The sequence below is a fragment of the Delphinapterus leucas genome, chromosome 16 (assembly GCF_059928025.1).
Source record: "Delphinapterus leucas isolate spDelLeu-1000000601 "Yukka" chromosome 16, BTC_Dleu_Yukka2, whole genome shotgun sequence".
Lineage (NCBI taxonomy): Eukaryota > Metazoa > Chordata > Mammalia > Artiodactyla > Monodontidae > Delphinapterus > Delphinapterus leucas.
Genome location: NC_143144.1, coordinates 55,164,669 through 55,182,332, shown reverse-complemented (window position 1 = coordinate 55,182,332; position 17,664 = coordinate 55,164,669). Strand labels below are relative to the sequence as shown.

The 17,664-nt window shown below is 46.5% G+C and overlaps 1 protein-coding gene and 1 long non-coding RNA gene across 7 annotated transcripts in view; one reads left to right on the top strand and one right to left on the bottom strand.

Annotated features, from left to right (window-relative positions):
* SORBS1 (sorbin and SH3 domain containing 1) overlaps window positions 1–17,664 on the top strand; it is a 241,929-nt gene that overhangs the window by 200,805 nt on the left and 23,460 nt on the right. The window contains exons 17-24 of one of the 2 annotated variants that reach the window (XM_089897262.1): window positions 1,623–1,795; window positions 2,322–3,791; window positions 4,454–4,539; window positions 7,535–7,702; window positions 11,644–11,690; window positions 15,363–15,477; window positions 15,620–15,745; window positions 17,240–17,434. In XM_089897262.1, coding sequence (XP_089753388.1) covers window positions 1,623–1,795; window positions 2,322–3,791; window positions 4,454–4,539; window positions 7,535–7,702; window positions 11,644–11,690; window positions 15,363–15,477; window positions 15,620–15,745; window positions 17,240–17,434 — 2,380 coding nt within the window. The remainder of the gene's footprint in view (window positions 1–1,622; window positions 1,796–2,321; window positions 3,792–4,453; window positions 4,540–7,534; window positions 7,703–11,643; window positions 11,691–15,362; window positions 15,478–15,619; window positions 15,746–17,239; window positions 17,435–17,664) is intronic. The other variant, XM_089897261.1, reaches the window with a different exon arrangement.
* Window positions 8,535–17,664, bottom strand: part of LOC149747291 (uncharacterized) — an 85,380-nt gene continuing 76,250 nt past the window's right edge. For all 5 annotated transcript variants that reach the window (XR_016387994.1, XR_016387991.1, XR_016387992.1 and 2 more), the window contains exon 5: window positions 8,535–17,331. This is a non-coding gene — a long non-coding RNA (uncharacterized LOC149747291). The remainder of the gene's footprint in view (window positions 17,332–17,664) is intronic.

The window sequence follows — 17,664 nt, the reverse complement described above, 5'->3', positions numbered from 1 at the left end:
CCCGTGCACTGACTGCGCCAGCTTTGATGAGTGCCTGACTCTCCCAGTGGCTCGTCCTCATCTGAAAATGGGGAAAGTAGGACCGTTCGTGGGCGTTAAAGAGAGAATGATCATCGGCCACTTAGCACAGTGCCCCGCACATAGGCCATCTCAACAAGCAGGGTGTACAGCTGCTGTTGCCGTCATTGTGTGTAACTCTGGGGACCCAGAGTCTGCGGGAAGTATAAAAATGATTGTATGGTGATGCATGGATAGAAGGAAAGAGACGGACAGATGTATGAGGAAGTAAATGCAGCCCAGCGTTCCTTGTAGAATCTAGGTTGGGGGTGGTGTATGGGTGTTCGCTGTTGTAATTCCTTAAACGTTTCTTTCCACTTGATAATATTCATAATATTGGGATGAAGTAATTTCATCTAGCTGTTTACATCTTTAGAGCTGGAAAAATTCCATACTGATGCCGGTAGATGGAATTTGGTAGAACTGAAAAGCAGCCTGGCAGGAGCCTGAGTGCTTTTGTGGAAAAGGGGTCATCACTGATCTGAGTGAGTGTGTGAGCATGCGCGTGTGAGCGTGCCCACATGTCAGTGTGTTGGCGGGGGAGGGCATAGAAAACTGGAATTAGGGGAGGGGGAGGGTTCAGTGAGTAGGCGCTCTTAATTTTTTCTGTGCCCCACCTCATTCCAAAAAGGATTTGTGGTAACTTGCAAAAATACCTAGACTTTCAACAAGATAAAAATAAATGAAGGATATAAACCAGCAATAGTTTATACTCATAATACATGTCATAAGGTGCTGAATACAAATTTTGAAAGCAGTGGATGGGATAAGAATACATAGAATCCCAGCTTCCAGTTGCACCTGGGGGCTGATTTTCCTGGAGACCCTAGGCAGCTGGGCCACCTCCTTTCATTGTTGATTTTTTTTTTTTAAAGCGGTACACGGGCCTCTCACTGCTGTGGCCTCTCCCGTTGCGAAGCACAGGCTCCGGACGCGCAGGCTCAGCGGCCATGGCTCACGGGCCCAGCCACCCTGCGGCATGTGGGATCTTCCCGGACCGGGGCAAGAACCCGTGTCCCCTGCGTTGGCAGGCGGACTCTCAACCACTGCGCCACCAGGGAAGCCCCTCATTGTTGATTTTAATGCTCCATTGGTCAAAGCACTTGTGAGGAACAACCCAGAAAAATAATCCAGGTGGTGGACTTGAAATGGCCAACTCTGGCTGGCAACATGTCAGAAGCTCCACTCATGTCCTCGACTATTGCATCTTGTGTGCAACCACTGGTCCCCCAGAACCTCGTCCTGTCTGGCCCCCCTCCTGCCCTCCATCCCCAGGCAGTGTTTCTCAGAGTTATTCTTTTAAAACAAAAGGCAGTCATCTCAAATAGAGCACCTTGCTGTTTAGACACGATTCCTGAGCATTCCAGGGCACCTGTGGGCCTGCCTTGTCTGTAGAGCTCTGTGTCTAAAAATGCCCTTTAGAAGGGACGGTGCTTGGCTGGGATGCCAGGAAGTGTGTTTCCTTGTCCTCAGCTGGTAATGTGCTTTTTAGAAAACTGTTAAAAATACTAAATCCTACTCTCTCTTTTTTTTTCTTCTCTCTTTTAAAATTTCATTGTTCTCAGTGTATATTCTTCCAACTTCCACGCGGTGAAGAGGGAATCAGATGGGGCTCCCGGGGATCTTACCAGCTTGGAGAATGAGAGGCAGATTTATAAAAGCGTCTTGGAAGGAGGAGATATCCCTCTCCAGGGCCTGAGTGGGCTCAAGAGGCCATCCAGCTCGGCCTCAACTAAAGGTAACTGGGCGAAGCCTGCAGGCCTCTCGCCCATCCACACGGCTATCAGGATATCTCTCGCCCGTCCACACCCATTCCTGGGGTGATGGCAGCGAGGGTGAACCTCCAGCGACTGGGATAAGTTTTGACTTGTTGAGATCCATTTCCAGGCCACGGAGCCCTTGTAGTCCCCTCCCCTAGTATCTCACCGGCCATTTTTCTTTCTGGTATGAATAGTTTCCCTTCCTTTGGACCCCAACCTTGCTCTCCCTGAAGCATCTCTCTCTTTTTTGTTCTGATTCCCTTTTCTTAGAAATTAGCTGAGCTTTTCCTAACTCTAGCAGGGTGGCCATTTTTCTTTGCATCTTTGCACCTGCTTTGCAGCACAGATTATTTTGCTTCCGGACATCGACTGGAAATTAAAACAAAAAACAAAAAACCCCTTATGACAAATGAGCATGTTACCTCTCCTTTTTTTTTTTTTTTTGGTAGCAGCTTTCAGCTTTAACCTAATGGGTCTGTTTATTTTATTCTGCATGCTTTCCAGTGGATCATAAAGGTGGGAATGCTCACATGATTTCTTCATCTTCAGTTCATAGCCGAGCGGTTCACACTAGCAGTGCGTTAGGCCCCGGGTGTAAGCACAAGAAACCCTTGTCCGCTGCGAAAGCCTGCATTTCGGAAATCCTCCCCTCCAAATTCAAACCCAGGCTCTCTGCTCCCAGCGCTCTTTTGCAGGATCAGAAGAGCGTCCTGTTGCCATCGGAAAAGGCTCAGAGCTGTGAGAACCTTTGTGTCTCGGTTCCTCTGAATGATTCCAAAAGAGGCCTCCCCCTGCAAGTGGGGGGCAGCGCGGAGAACCTGCTCGTGCGCTCCCGGCGGGACTACGACGGCAGGTCGAGCAGCACCATGAGCCTGCAGGAGTACAGCACCAGCGCCAGGAGGCCCTGCCCACTCTTGAGGAAGGCTGGCCCGCAGTTCACCATGCTCTACCGAGATATGCACCAGATCAACCGGGCCGGCCTCTTCCTGGGGTCCGTCTCCTCCTCCAGTGTGCGGGATCTTGCCTCCCACTTCGAGAGGAGCAGCCTGGCATTGGCCAGGGGCGAGCTGGGCCCCAATCAGGAAGGCTCGGAGCACGTCCCCAAGCACACCGTCTCCTCCCGCATCACAGCTTTCGAGCAGCTGATTCAGCGGTCCCGGTCCATGCCGTCGCTGGACCTGTCCGGCCGGCTGAGCAAGTCCCCCACGCCCATGCTGGCCCGGAGCGGCCTAACCTCTGCCCGCTCGGCTGAGTCCCTCCTGGAGTCAACCAAGCTCCGGCCCAGGGAGGCGGGCGGGCTGAACCCTGGGGGCATCTACGCCTCCCCAGCATGTAGCCGGATGGCGGACCCCACCTTGGGCTTCAGGGGCCTCATGCCTTCCGAGCCGCTCTCTGCCTGCTCGGACGAGCTGGACCGCTGCTCAAACATCTCCAGCGACAGCCGAGAGGGCAGCAGCAGCAGCGTTCACGGAGACTTCCCCAAACACCGCCTCAACAAGTGCAAGGGCACCTGCCCGGCCTCCTACACCCGCTTCACCACCATCCGTAGGCACGAGCAGCAGCAGACCTCCCGGCGGCCCGACTGGCGCCCAGATCCCAGGGGGGACAAGGGCACACTCCTCAGGAACATCTACCTAATGAGCCCCCTCCCTTTTCGGTTGAAAAAGCCCTTCCAGCATCCCTCCAGACAGCTTTGTCCCGGGGACTTCTCGGGCCAGAAGCCAGACCCCCCCAGGGGGTCTCAGCCCCATCAGGACGAGCCCCCCTCCGGGGGGAGGCCCTTGGTTCCCAGACGGCTGTCTTCCCGGCACACCATGGCCAGGCTGAGCCGGATCTCAGAGCCCCCTCTCGAGAGACCCGCGGCCCCGGAGGTCTGCCTGCCGGCCTTTAGTAATGGGAACTCTCTGTCGTACTCAGACCACAGCCTGGACAGGAACAACAACCCCCAAAGTGAACTGGGAACGTCCCTCGGAGGTGGCCTTCTGTGTATTTGCCCAGTCTCACCTCACCCATCTCTCCACTCTGCTTGCTTTGTTCCCTCCTCCCGTGTGCCCTTGGTGCTCATTTTCTGGTCCGTCCTTTGTTTTCTGTTTGTTTTGCTTGGCAATTAATCATGGCTCATAGTGGCTGCACTTCTTTAAAAACAGATCCCCCATGTCATTTAGACTAACCACCAAACTCTGTTTCGAAAGAAAAATTGGCCGTTTAGCTCATCTGAGAAATGTGTTCATTTGAACTCCTGAACCCCTTGCAGTTCACACCAATCCCAATTCACCCTGAGGTTTTTTGAGAGGCAGCCTCTCTCGGTGGCCCTGTGTATGTGTGTGTGAGTGTACAGTGTGTGTCCCTGTAAGATCCTGCACGCCTCTTAATAGGGACAATTTTCAAAGACGGTCCTCTCTTTGCTCACCTTTTGCCTCTGATTAGTTTTCTTTGTATGAAACTAGTTCACAGGTAAATCCAAAAATCGGGAGGGGGAGGGCATTTGGTTTTTTTTCCTTCTGAATTTGAATACTGACCACCAAACAACGACGGTACAAACTTGATATTTGTCATGGATGAAAGGTGAAATCTTTTCCCAATCTGGTTTCCCACTAAATCTTTGCCTGTTTTAACTTTACTTTATTGTTTTGAAGATTCAGAATCACCAAGGCATTTTATACCAGCTGATTACTTGGAATCCACAGAAGAATTTATTCGAAGACGTCATGATGATAAAGAGGTAATCGCCCCCTTTGAAATCTCTTAGCTCTTGTGCAGATAAAAATATGAAGGAAGTAGACATTCAGGGAGGTGGCATGGCCTAGCAGTTAGAGGCAAACATTGGGATTTTCACAGGTGACTTTTTATATGACATGAGCTCAGTCACTCCTCTTTTAGTCCACTTTTCCAAAGAGTAGGACTGATTTTCCCCAAGGTGCTAAGTTCCAAATGCCAAATCTGCCCGGGAGGTTCAGAAAGAGGTTGCCCACCACTGCATTCAGTGCCTTTTAAGGGGAACCTAGAGTCCTTCCCCCTAACCCCCGCCTTATTACTCTCCAGGGAAATCTATCCTCTATTGGCACAAAGCACAGTTCATATTGAGAAATATGCAGTAGGAGAAAGAGGAAACTGAAAAAGAGTAATGCCCATGATACATTTTATAAAAACAGTTTGAAGAAGTTGCCTTTAAATCAGAAGAAGAGAGATACCCCAATAAACGTTGATAACCCCTCTCCCCCAGAACTTCAGGATATAGACCTTGTCCTGCAGCTACTGAAATGTGTGTACTGCAGTGATCTGACTGACGGGGCCGGGAAAGGAACGCGTTCTCTTGGGATTTAGGAAGAGGTAGTTCGGCACATCAGCTAGATGGGCAAAATCACACGCTGCTGTTGTGATGAAGTGTTATGACGAGGCGTGTTTTCTAGACTTTGCATTCCCGGAAGAAAGGGTCCTATAGCTTAAACAAGCTCTGATGAGTGTTTTCTTGCAATGAAGAGATGGAAGAATTGCTTTGAACCTGGTGGCAGCAAGGGAAGGTGTTCGTGTGTATGCAACTCTGTCCCTTTCCCCGTAAAGTCTGAAGCCCTTTTTCTGTGTTTTGCTGTTTTGTTGAGTTGGTTTCAGAGCTTACGGGGATTTTCCTTAAGGATTTAGGGTAAGGCTGACATTGAAGAGAGCTGGAGGGTAACAATCATTGCTGCCAGCTAGAGAGACAAAGGACAAATAAAACCACAGCTCTGCCCTTCTCTGGGCACAATACAGACAGTGCTCAGTAAGACATTTGCGCCTGTCTGTGAAAAGAAACAGGAGGAAGCATTTGATGGACAGAATTATTTGTGATAGCATGGTGAAAAACTCACAGTGGACGTCCATCTGGCCACAGAACAGACTCCTTTTTGTCACTGTCACTGAGATACAAGATTCTACCTATCGAAGCCTGGCCTGCTATGATGAGGGAAGTTGACATTCCATTTCAGGATGATAAACCCTAGCATCCAACATGGCAGGTTTTGTGATAGAATTCTTGCCTACCACATGGGAAGCAGATTTTACTTTGCTGGTTTAGCAGTTCAGAGGGTGAGCAGCTTGTTTCCTGAATAACGCTGGCTCACAGATCCTTGGGTCTTTATCCCTGTTTTTTGGCTTATGTGTTTAAACTATGGGAATGATGGGTTTGCTGAGGTCAGATTCACACACTGGGTAGGGAGCTCTGCTCCATTTGCATCTGTCCATTCCCATTGCTACAGAAACAACTCACATGTCCCAGCTCAGGGAATGCCAGTCCTGGCATTTTTCCATGCAAGTGGCTTATTATTAACATTGATGATAATGGCATTTCAGAAAACAAGAGCCTGTCAGTCCTGGAAGGGACATTAGTGGTCATCTGGGCAATTCCCTTGTTTTATCCAGGAAAGGACTGCCACAGGACAGTGGCTTGCCTCGGGCCACATAGCCAGTTACCTTGTACCAGAGGCAGAGCTGGAAAGCAGGGCTCTACCGTGCTTCACAAAGCACTTTCTCACGTCTTTTCTCGTTCAATCTTTACCACAACTTAACCAGAGCACTGGAAATCCCACAGCCATTTGACGAGTTATTGCTTTATTACTGGTAGACCCTGGAGAAGAATAGAAAAGTGGGCCCACCATCCTTTGGGGCTAGGTGTCACTTAAGGCATTTAATTACCTGCTGGGAGAAGACTAATGCTTTATTGAGAATGCTCAGAATGATCAGTTCTAATCAATGCTTTCCTGCAAAGAATATTAATCCCAGGAAGGTATGATTGGTATGGAGTAAGAAAACACATTAAAATTCTCTTCCATAGGGTCCTTTCGGTAGGCAATGAGGACATTTAGTTAAATGGAACGTTGTTTAATTATTTTAAAAGTAGAAATAGATGACTATTTCCTTAATTTAGGAGAGAATATTTCTTCTAAACCCAGGTACCATTATTCTTAGTTTATCTCCTTCATTTATAGTCTACCTCATTCCCTTAAAGTCAGTTTCATTTCACCTAAGGAAGAAATAGTTAAGGTGGAAGTACAAGGTAAGTGATGCTTTCTGTCAGTCACATAAATAGCCTTTGGTGCATGTGCTGAGGCCTCCTAACAATTGTACTCGGAGGAAGGGTTGGCTGGCCTAGGAGAAGGGGTGCCACGTTTTCTGAAATGGGTATCTCTACTTTCTTGAGCATAAAGTAGCAGGAATAGGAAGCACAAAGATGACCTGCTTGCCACAGAACCACACAATAAAAGCCCACAGCAGTTTTAATAGCCTGATTTGAGGAGGAGGAATCAGCCAGCCCTGGTCCCACTATGGGAACTCATCACTGCCTGAGTGAGGGAAGGATAGCACTTGCAGCCTCCCACCATGCTCCATGCTCGTGAATGCTCCGGACGGACCCCCTGGATGCCCTGGCCCTGGCTGCCTTGTGCCAGGAGGCAGGAGGCTTTGGGCTGAGCTGGGAGATAGTCTGCAGACAGCGTAACCGTATGGGACCCAGCGTTCCCTGCATCCCAGTGCTCCCCCGGTTTCTCCCCGCAGCGCTGTCTCCTCCCTACACAGAGCGCACGTGGGTGGGTACAGCGGGAACCTTGCAGTTGCGGCCATAAAGCCCCCCCAACATGTTTCCTCCCTATTGACCCAGCACCTTTTTCCTTAGTTGTTTTTGTTGGCAGTTTTCCAATACCCTGGACCAGATGATTCACAGCCCATTTTATGCAATTTCATGGCAGAAGCTTTTAGCGGACCAGAGACGACTTAAGCGTGAGCAAGAAGAAGCCGATATTGCAGCTCGACGCCACACAGGCGTCATTCCGACGCACCATCAATTTATCACTAATGAGCGCTTTGGGGACCTCCTCAATATAGACGATACAGCAAAAAGGAAATCTGGGTCAGAGGTCTGTTTTGGTCACCTCGATCTGCTGCTTGACCCAAAGCAATATTTGCCTTCCCTCGGCACTGCCCTCTGTAGGCCAAATTACCTCTCCAGACAGCATCTGTCATCCTGGCTTCCCTTAGGCTTGCTTTGGCTCTTCTCTGGCTGGTCGGTGGACATGATTCCCATTATGTCCTGTGCTCTGTATGTCCAAGCATGCCTGGCTGCGGGACCGGGATCTGCTGGCGCACAACCTGAATGCATGCCTTAGAGCATCGGCTGCCTTCATGAGTCTGGTCTTCTCCATCTGCATTTTATCATGAGACTGTGTTGCCTGTGCACTTTGCTTAGAAACCTATACCTTAGTTCATATGCATTAGTAGCTATGGTGTGGACAATTACGAGGTTCTTCTTTGAAAAGATGGTTCAGTGAAACTTGTATTACATGCAGTACAGCCACTTGGTATCCTACGACGATTTACTTGACTAAAGTGTTCAGTAGAGCTGAAGCCTCACTGAGGAATTTTGAAAGCCAAACCGTTTTTGCAGTTAGGGTAAGCCATGGAGGGTAAGAGCTCTCTGAGAGAGATTTCCTTTGTTGCCTTAATTTTGACGTTTCTCAGCTGAAATTATGAAACTTAATATTATACAAGAAACAAAGAAGTACAAGCCTTTGAAGTGATTTTATCCAGGCCTTGGCCTCCTGCGTGAAGGTCAACATATTGAAATTCTTATGCTGGCCAAATGCAGCAGCTTGCATCAGCGTTTGTTTTGCCACGTGATCCTTAGGTAGCCCTGCTGAAGATTAGCTCCTTTCAGGGAAGCCTGTGTGCCTGGGGCTTGGGGAGGATTGGGGAAATGGTGCAGTGACACCAAAGTATATACAGTTGTATAATCGTTCAGTGTAATAGCCAATTAAATACTCATGTCTCTATCTTTTGAGTGACAGAGGCACCACTGACTGTTCATCAAATGGTTTGGGTTTTGTTTTTTTTTTTTAAAGAAATAGAAGGTGACTGTAACAAAGAGAAAAGGGGGAACCAGACTAGAAGAAGGAAAGCTGGGGAGGGGAAAGAGACTCTAAGGTGATAGAGAAAAATAAAATGTAATAAGGGGGAGGCAGAAATTAGCAGGAGTTACTCAGATGCAAGTGAAGGACAACCGCCAGCCCTCAGCATTCCAGCTCCTGAATACCACCCTGTTCTGAAGGCTCTAGTGATGGGTTATCCTCATTCCCAGGCCTACCTGGTTGTGAGTGATGGAGAAGATGGGAACATGCAAAGGCACCCTAGGGCTGCCTACCCCACGTGTAGATAATACATGCAAATGAAATGCAACCAGGGCACAATAACCATGGACAGAGGCAGGCAAACTCTGCCTAACCTGCCTTGCCTCCCTTCTAGAGCAGAGGTTCTCAAACTTAAGTGTGTCACAATCCCCTAGATGCTTGTTAAAATACAGGTTGCTGGGCCCCATCCACCAAGTTTCTGATTCTGGGGCGGAGCCTGAGAACCTGCATTTCTGAGCAGTTCAGGGACCACATTTTGAGAATCACTGCCCTAGATGTCGACTGACAGACATGGGACAATAAAGACCAATGAGTCCCAGGTACACCAGGCTATGTAGATGTACTTCTGTACCATTCAGTAGAATTTGGATGACCACTAATTTGCCCAGGACCCTGTGAGGGGATAGAAACAAGACTCAGACTGTGCCCTTGGGAAGCTGGCAGTCTAGTGGAAGAGGCACCCTCGGAACAGTTACCTCTGTTGTAATAAGTAACACAATGCCTTGGGAACCAGAGGAGGAAAAGATCGATTCAGCCTCAGGAGGATGGAGGAAGATAAAGAAGGAGGTGATGCTTTGTATAGGCAATATGACTCATATAATATGTCTTAAGAGTTCAGTGGAATCAGTGTTCCTCAATCTTGAATAATGTATGGATTCCCTTTGATGAAAAAAAATTTTCACCAACCCGATTGGGTTGACCTAAGCCAATTTACAAATTAAATAGTAAACTGTACACGTATACAATTTTTATTTAATAATTATAAATTTAATTGAGAACTGATTAATATTCACGTCTCTATCTTTTGAGTGACAGAGGCACCACTGGCTATTCATCAAATGGTTGGGTTTTATTAATTTAATTGATGGTTGATATAATTTTGCCTGAACTCAGTTGCCACTCAGAGTGTGACTATCGTGCTGTTTTGGTATAAATTTTTTTTGAAGTTCATACAGCTTTACAGCTGGCTGTCAACCAGCCCCCCCGCCCCCCACTTTTTAAAATTGGAATCACTGAAATTTTTGTGCTTAAAACGTTGGTCATTTGGCCTTCTCTTGTGAACTTGTCGTTTATCATTAACTCCACATTTGTTCTTATTTGCTTACAACTGTTGAATTATGCTCTTTGGTCACAGGCAGGCATTGAAATCTGTGACATTGATTATAAGGTCGTCATTCAGTTGACTTCTAATATGTATGGTAGATAGATGGAAACATCACATGAAAATGCAAAAGTAAAAAAAATTCCTGTGGAGAATCCATGGCCTTAAAGAAGATCCCTGTAAGACCCCAGCTTGAGGAACCTGGAAATATGGGGCATTTCACTAAGGGATCAGGATCTAAAACTAAGCTTCATGAAGCTTCTAAAAACCATTTTTTTCCTCACATAGTCTCCCATTTTTCCCCTCTGCTTTGTCCACGCCTTCTAATATTGAAGAGGAAGTATGTAATTTAATTTTCATCACATTGTTTCCCTATACCAGAAAGTTATAGCAGTTGAAAAGGTTGGAGCTGTTCATGGCTGGGGCAGCATTATACTGGCAGCTGTAAACTGCTTGCTCTCATGATTTCTCCCCTCTATCTTTCTTTTTTTAAAAAAAATTCCCCACTTTTAATGGTGGGGAAGAAAGATGTACAAATAAACATGGTAAGTAAAAGGGAACCTTTTGCTCTCTTTGTTAGAATTGGAGATGAGGAAATTCCAGACAGAGAAGGGGTGTCTAGACAAGGTGCAGCAAGTAGATTTGCCTGACTGGGACAGGAAAAGTGTCATAGGAGATAAAGACGGTTAGGTATGAGTGGGGAGAAATGACCCAAAGGCCTTAACCCACCTCAGGAATTGAGAGTTGATCTGAGGCACAGTTGAGAGACTGGGCCAACTTCAAAGCAAGGAAGAGATGTGATGGAGGTATTTGAGGAATGTTATTTGTGCTCCTGAGTGACAGTAGATTAGAGTGAAGAGAACTGAAGTCAAAGGAAGCTCTGTGCCTGTGGGAAATAGAGGTCAGACCTGAGTGGGGTTGTGGAAGGGACGGAGGGAGGGTTGGCGTGACTTAATGACAGGCTCGATGAGAAAGTAGAGATGGGGGCTGTGGATGACTTCCAGGCTTGGGGGGTCTAGGAGGAGAGGGCTACCTAACAAGAATGGAAGCCTTGAAGGAAGAGCATGAGCTCAGGGCTCGCTTTATCTGGCTTTTTTGGATGATTTCACAGACCTGGAGAAATATGTGGAGTTGGAGGTGATGTGAGAAGTCACTCAGGGTTCATTTACTTGCAGGTCATAATTTAAGTCAGGTAAAGAGAACATGTTCCCCAAAGACTAAGACAGTAGATAAGGAATGTCTCAGGACTTCTGGCTGGGTTTTGTTTGTTTGTTTGTTTTTTAAATAGTGGTGTCAGCCTTGGGGACCAGCATTTCAACTTTAGGACTTTTCTAACCATCTCTTCCCCACATCTCCCCCTCCGTAGGGAGATCCTCACGCGAGGCATAGCTGATTGAACGTCCATGTAGTGCTCTGCTAAGGTCAGACAAGTAGATTTCTGCCCAGATTTCGACACCAGAGTAAACTGGTTAGGGTGGATTTTTCTGCTTTGCTTTCCGGAAACTTGTAAACGTGTGCCCTTTTCATTATACATAAATTGTGATTTTAACTTGTCATTGTTTCCTGTGTTTAGATGAGACCTGCCAGAGCCAAGTTTGACTTTAAAGCTCAGACGCTAAAGTAAGTGCCACCAGTCATATTCATTTATTTTAACTGCCTCTTTGAAACACAGAAGTGCACTCATAGAGAAGAGTGGGAGAAAATAACAACAATAAGAAACAGGAGTTTTTAGATTGTACTATGTGCAAGCACCATTCAAAGTACTTTACGTATGTTAACTCATTCATCCCTCATTGGAACCCTGTGGGGTTGGTGCTATTGTTATTTCCCTTGTAGTAATGGGGAAACCAAGGTTCTGCAAAGGTTAAGGAACTTGCCCAAGCTGGTCAGTGATGGAGTCGGGATTCAAATCCAGGTAGCCTGGTGCCAGAGCCTGGGCTCTCACCTCTGTGCTGCTCTGCTGCCTCCTATGTGGGGACTCAGTTTGCTTCATTAAGTGGTGGCTTGATCCGACTTTCTCTACGGAAGGAACCAGAACCAGTCGCTAGGAAGATAACTTTGCCAGTTTTGCTGCAACATCCCGAGAGATTAAAGGCTTATGTGAACCCACAGGAGACCCGCATTTCTCTAAGTATGTTCCTCAGAGTGCTGGCTCTGTAAATATTTCTCAAATTGTGTTCCATCATAGAAATGAGTCTGGGAACCACTGCATCCTCTGTCTGTACCTCCTGCCCCTCCTTGAAGAGAGACTTTGCTATCGACATATTAACGGCTCTCTAGAAGTTTTTCAATAAAGAAACCTAATTAGCTGATTTAGCCACTGTTACCTAAATTTAGATGAGCAGAAAACCTTTCCATTTTCCGTAGAATGAAATTTGAGAAACGACTGGGTTCCTAGAGGACCTTGCTCACTTCCTGTCTAACTGTGGATTAAAGCGGGCTGCGAGTTTTCATTGGCAGCGGTGAACAGCAGCCGTCCTGCTGTCCTGGCGATGAAAGGGGAAGGAAAGCCCTCCGTCCTTGCACGCTGGGAAATGCTGTGTGGAGGCTGTTCAGCTGTGCTTCCGATCTCCTCCAACACAAAATGAGTGACTACTCTACTGTTTCCAGAACCTAGGCACAAACCTGGTGCATCTGGCTTTGCTTGTAATTACTCCAGTGCTTTAGCTTGTCACCTAATGAGAGGCGGTGGCATAATGTGCTGGGTTGATTATGGGCTCTAGAGTCAGCAAGTCCTGGGTTTGAATCCCGACTGTGCCACTTATTGCCTCTGATCATGGGCAAATCACCAACCTCTCCACCTCAAATTTCCTCATCTGTAAAATGGGCATAAAAATGCCTCTCTTAAAAAAAAAATGCCTCTCTTGCAGGGCAGCCAAGGTAATACTTGTAAGATATGTTGCATAGTGTAGCAAAAGTGTCCCCCTCCTTTTTTTAAACCAGAGACCTCTGGTTATAAAATATATATATATATAGTTATGTAAATTAATTTTTTAGTTTAATCAAGAAGTACCTTTTCCTCTTTTTTCTTTGAATTGAGAAAGTTCCATGTAATCATTGAACGGTATTGTGATATTACATTTAGCTAGATTTCATTTAAAAATCCTCACAAATAGAACAGGTGAGAAGGCTAAGATAGACAGAACTCATCACCATTTACCAACGTTGCTCATGCTGGGACAGGGCTCCTTCCTCCTGACCCAGTGCTTTCATTGTACCACGTTGCCTCCCAAGAAAAGTTAATAATACTTTTTAAAGAGAAAACGAAAGATCCATAGACTTGAATATTTTAAAACATCTCCAGTCACTGGGTTCTGTTTTCCTCCATAGTATGTTACTCAAAAAAGTGTTCTGTGGGAGCGCTCGTTTCAACCAAGTTAAACAGGTTTCTGTCCCACAGGACTTTCTCCAAGCTTCCACTGTGCTAATGTACCTGGTGACACTCCAGAAAGGATCTAAAGTACATCATATTATTGTTTCCCAAACCTTGTTTTTACCAGACCTTGCCATGTGCCTAAGTGACCTGCGAGTCACTTAGGGTGGCAGAGTTTGGAGCCTGCAGATCTCCAGCAGGGGTGGATATTCTGAGGGTTCTGCTCATCTGTGTGCCCATAGTTGGGAGTAAATGGAGGGGAGGATTCAGAACTCCCCCAGGGAGGGCTATGGCAAGAATTTGGCCAAAGACCTTCTTTCTTCCAGAGACAAATGCCCCGGATCCCCTTCACAGGCCTCTTTAGGGTTAGAATCCTGCCTACCAGTGCAAGACCCACACAGGCTGCCTTGTTCTCTCATCCAGCACAGTGCTGACTTTGTGTGAGGTTTTCCAGATGTGCCCCTTTGTTTAGCCAGCATCCCTCACGTACCGTGGGACTTCCTGGCACACTGCAAAGCAGGCACACCCCGTCCAAATTGCAGTCAGAGTCCTGTCTTTCCATGCTGTTGGTTTGAGGCAAATGGAAAAGATCTAGTCATTTTTTCTTTATTTTTGGCTGCGTTGGGTCTTTGTTGCTGCACACGGGCTTTCTCTAGTTGCGGCAAGCGGGGGCTACTCTTCGTTGCAGTGCGCAGGCTTCTCCTTGCAGTGGCTTCTCTTGTTGTGGAGCATGGGCTCTAGGCGTGCAGGCTTCAGTAGCTGTGGCACTCGGGCTCAATAGTTGTGGCTTGCGGGTTCTAGAGCGCAGGCTCAGTAGTTATGACGCACGGGCTTAGTTGCTCCATGGCACGTGGGATCTTCCTGGACCAGGGCTCGAACCTGTGTCCTCTGCATTGGCAGGCAGATTCTTAACCACTGCGCCATCAGAAGCCCCCTTTTTTTTTTTTAATGCAAGAAAATTTCAAGGTACAGTTTTTGTGTTGCTTAAAATTTATCTTTCTCTCTCAGTTTTTAAAATGGAGTCCTGGTTAGCGGTTAACGTATTATTGAGGCAAACAAAGGGATGTATATGGAAAAGTTGAAAAGGGGCAGGAAGAACATTTGAAGGAAAATCCACTTTTCTTTCCAAGATCCCTTTTCCATGTTGAAAAGAAAGTGAATTAACATTTACTGAGTGTTAACTATGTAACAGGCACCATGCTAGGTGTTTTATTTGTAGTTTGTTGCTGAATTTTCCTCCAACTCTGAGTTAGCTCCTGTTTTCAGATAAAGAAAGTACCTCAGAGAGATTAAATATCTTGCCCAAGGTACCAGAGCTGGTAAATGGTATAACTGGGTTTTGAACCCAGATCTGCCTAATATCAGAGCGTTTCTACTGCATGATGATGGATGGATGGATGAATGGGTAATGAAATGAGTGATGGATGGATGGCTAAACGGATAGAATGATGAAAGGATATCAGTATGTCACAAACAATTTGAGGGGGATTTAAATGTCATGGGTAATGAAGGCATGCATTTCTAGGGCATAGAAGAGGGTAGTGAAAGTATCTAGAAGGAAGCATTTTTCATTAATGAACAGCAGCTGAGACTGCTGGGTGTATCACTGTGTGTTGCATAAATATTCTGAGCAAAAGACAGCAGTGACAAAAAATACATCGGGGAAACCACAGCAAACTAATAAGGTGTCTGGGCACTTGTCAGTTTGAAAGTTAACCTTCATCCCACAAGACTGGAAACATGCCCAATGTGCTGCAGTTTCCTGAATAGTGGGGTTGTCGCATCCACATATGGAGCCGCCTCTTCTGTAACTTGTCCCCTTTGACCCCACTCGAAGTCTCCTTTTGCTAAAACAAGGAGCATCTTAATCTTACACACATTGGGACATCTGATAAGATGCTGTGACCCTCTGTCCACAGGGAGCTTCCTCTGCAGAAGGGAGACGTCGTGTACATTTATAAGCAGATCGATCAGAACTGGTATGAAGGAGAGCACCACGGCCGGGTGGGAATCTTCCCCCGCACCTACATTGAGGTACTCTGGCTCTTTCTCTTTCTAAGGAAAAGCCTGGTCGTGCCCAAAGCACAATTCATTTAACTTGTGTTTTGTTTCCTCCTTTCATTTCTCTGCTTTCTTCTCTTTTCCATTGTCCTTCGCCTCTTTTTTCCTTTCTCAGCTTCTTCCTCCTGCTGAGAAGGCTCAGCCCAAAAAGCTGGCACCAGTGCAGGTTCTGGAATATGGCGAAGCTATCGCCAAGTTTAACTTTAATGGTGATACACAAGTAGAGATGTCCTTCAGAAAGGTAAGCTGCCCTCTCATCCCACGCCAGGGGGCCCCGCTGGGTGGCGCTGTCTTCGTGGGGATGGGGCACTGCAGCGGTGGCCAGTGTGGTGAGGCTGTCGTGGCCCCAAGCGCCGTGCTCCATCAAGGATTGCACAGAGGGCAGTTGGAGGATTTCTGCCATGAAGTATTAAAAAGACAAACCCTACATTGAGTTCACTAATGAACGGTCCATGAATTCTCACAGACCTACCTCTTTTGTAAACCGTATTCAGTGTTTATCGAGCACCTAGTAATGTGAGAAGTGCTGTGTTGGTAACTAGGTGGTACAACATTAATGTGGAGAAAAGGAAGTCCAGGAGAAGTCTGAGAAACTTTGAAGCCAAGAGTCATAGGTTATCAGCTGTGTGGCTTTGGGGGAGTTAAATAATTGTTCAGAGCTGCGATTTTTTCATATGTAAAATGAAGATAAATGGCCCTCTTCCAGAGCGGCTGTGAGAGGATTTAATGAAACAGCCACAGTGAAGCCCCCAGTGTGACACGTGGCATCTAGTTGGGGCTCACTGAGCAGGAGATGACAGTGTTATCATTGCCTTCAAGGCGCTCATGCTTATTTTGAACACAGTTAAGCTGTGCAGAGACACTGTCCTTCCCACGAATTCAGACGCTGTCTTTACATGCCAAAATTCTCAACTGGCTGAAGGTATTAAAGTTACTAATTTTACTGAGGATTGAGGGAAGTGAGCTTATGCCTGGAAAAAAATGAGCCAGCTTATAGAAAAAAGAAACACTGGAAGCAACCTAATTGCCCTACATCAGGAGACCAATAATTAAACCATTATATGTATGTACAATAGAACATCCTGCAGTGGGCCATTAAGCTGTGCACCGCCAGGAAAAATGTAGAATTCTGTTTCTTGATAAAGAAGGAGGTTCACTGTATGTTATTGAGTATAAAAAAAGCAAGTTGGAAAGGGGAATAGAGTGCGTATTCAGTTTTCATAAGAAAAAAGTATGTGCAAGTCTAATTCACATGGAATTATCTACACCAAAATATTAACAGTGGTTACCCCCAGGTGATAATATTATGGTAATGATTATTTTCTGCCTCAGGTTTATGTTTTAATTTTTCTGTAATAATACAGGGAAAAATAAAATTACATAAAAAAAGAAAAAGAACCCCAAAAACCTTTACCTTAGAGAAGAAGATTGGATATCTGTCTGTTTTGCATTAGATGAGTCCAAAATACTGCGTTTGCCTGTTAGCTTGAGAGAATGAGTCTGACCTTCTCCTTTACCAAAATATGTAAAGACCAAGCTTAACAGCCTCCAGGTATCTCTACTGCTGTTAACATCTCCATCCCAGTGATAACTAATTCCATCCAGGTCTAGCAAAGAAGGTTTTTCTGAACAAAGAATGTAATAAATAATGCAGGAGAGCACAAGGTACAGGCAGGGGCCTCAGACGTGCCAAGGCCTGCTAGGACAAGGACCCTTGCCTTTCTGTGTCTTGCAGGGCGAGAGGATCACGCTGCTTCGACAGGTGGACGAGAACTGGTACGAAGGGAGGATCCCAGGGACGTCCCGGCAAGGCATCTTCCCCATCACCTATGTGGACGTGATCAAACGGCCGTTGGTGAAAAACCCCGTGGATTACATCGACCTGCCTTTCTCCTCCTCCCCAAGTCGTAGTGCCACTGCAAGCCCTCAGGTACCTAAGCTTCTCGCCACTGGTTTTCACACTCAGCACGACAAACCTCAGTGCTAATAGCACACAGCCCCTCTGGGGTGGTTCTGCAACACCGTGATTAAGAGCCATCTGCAGCAGTGCAGGGTTTGCTCTCATGTGTACAAATGGCATTTTTCAAGAACTTGGTGGGAGAAATATTATCTTGGGGAAAAGGAAGTGCTTAAGGTGATTGCTCTGGGGATAAGATGATT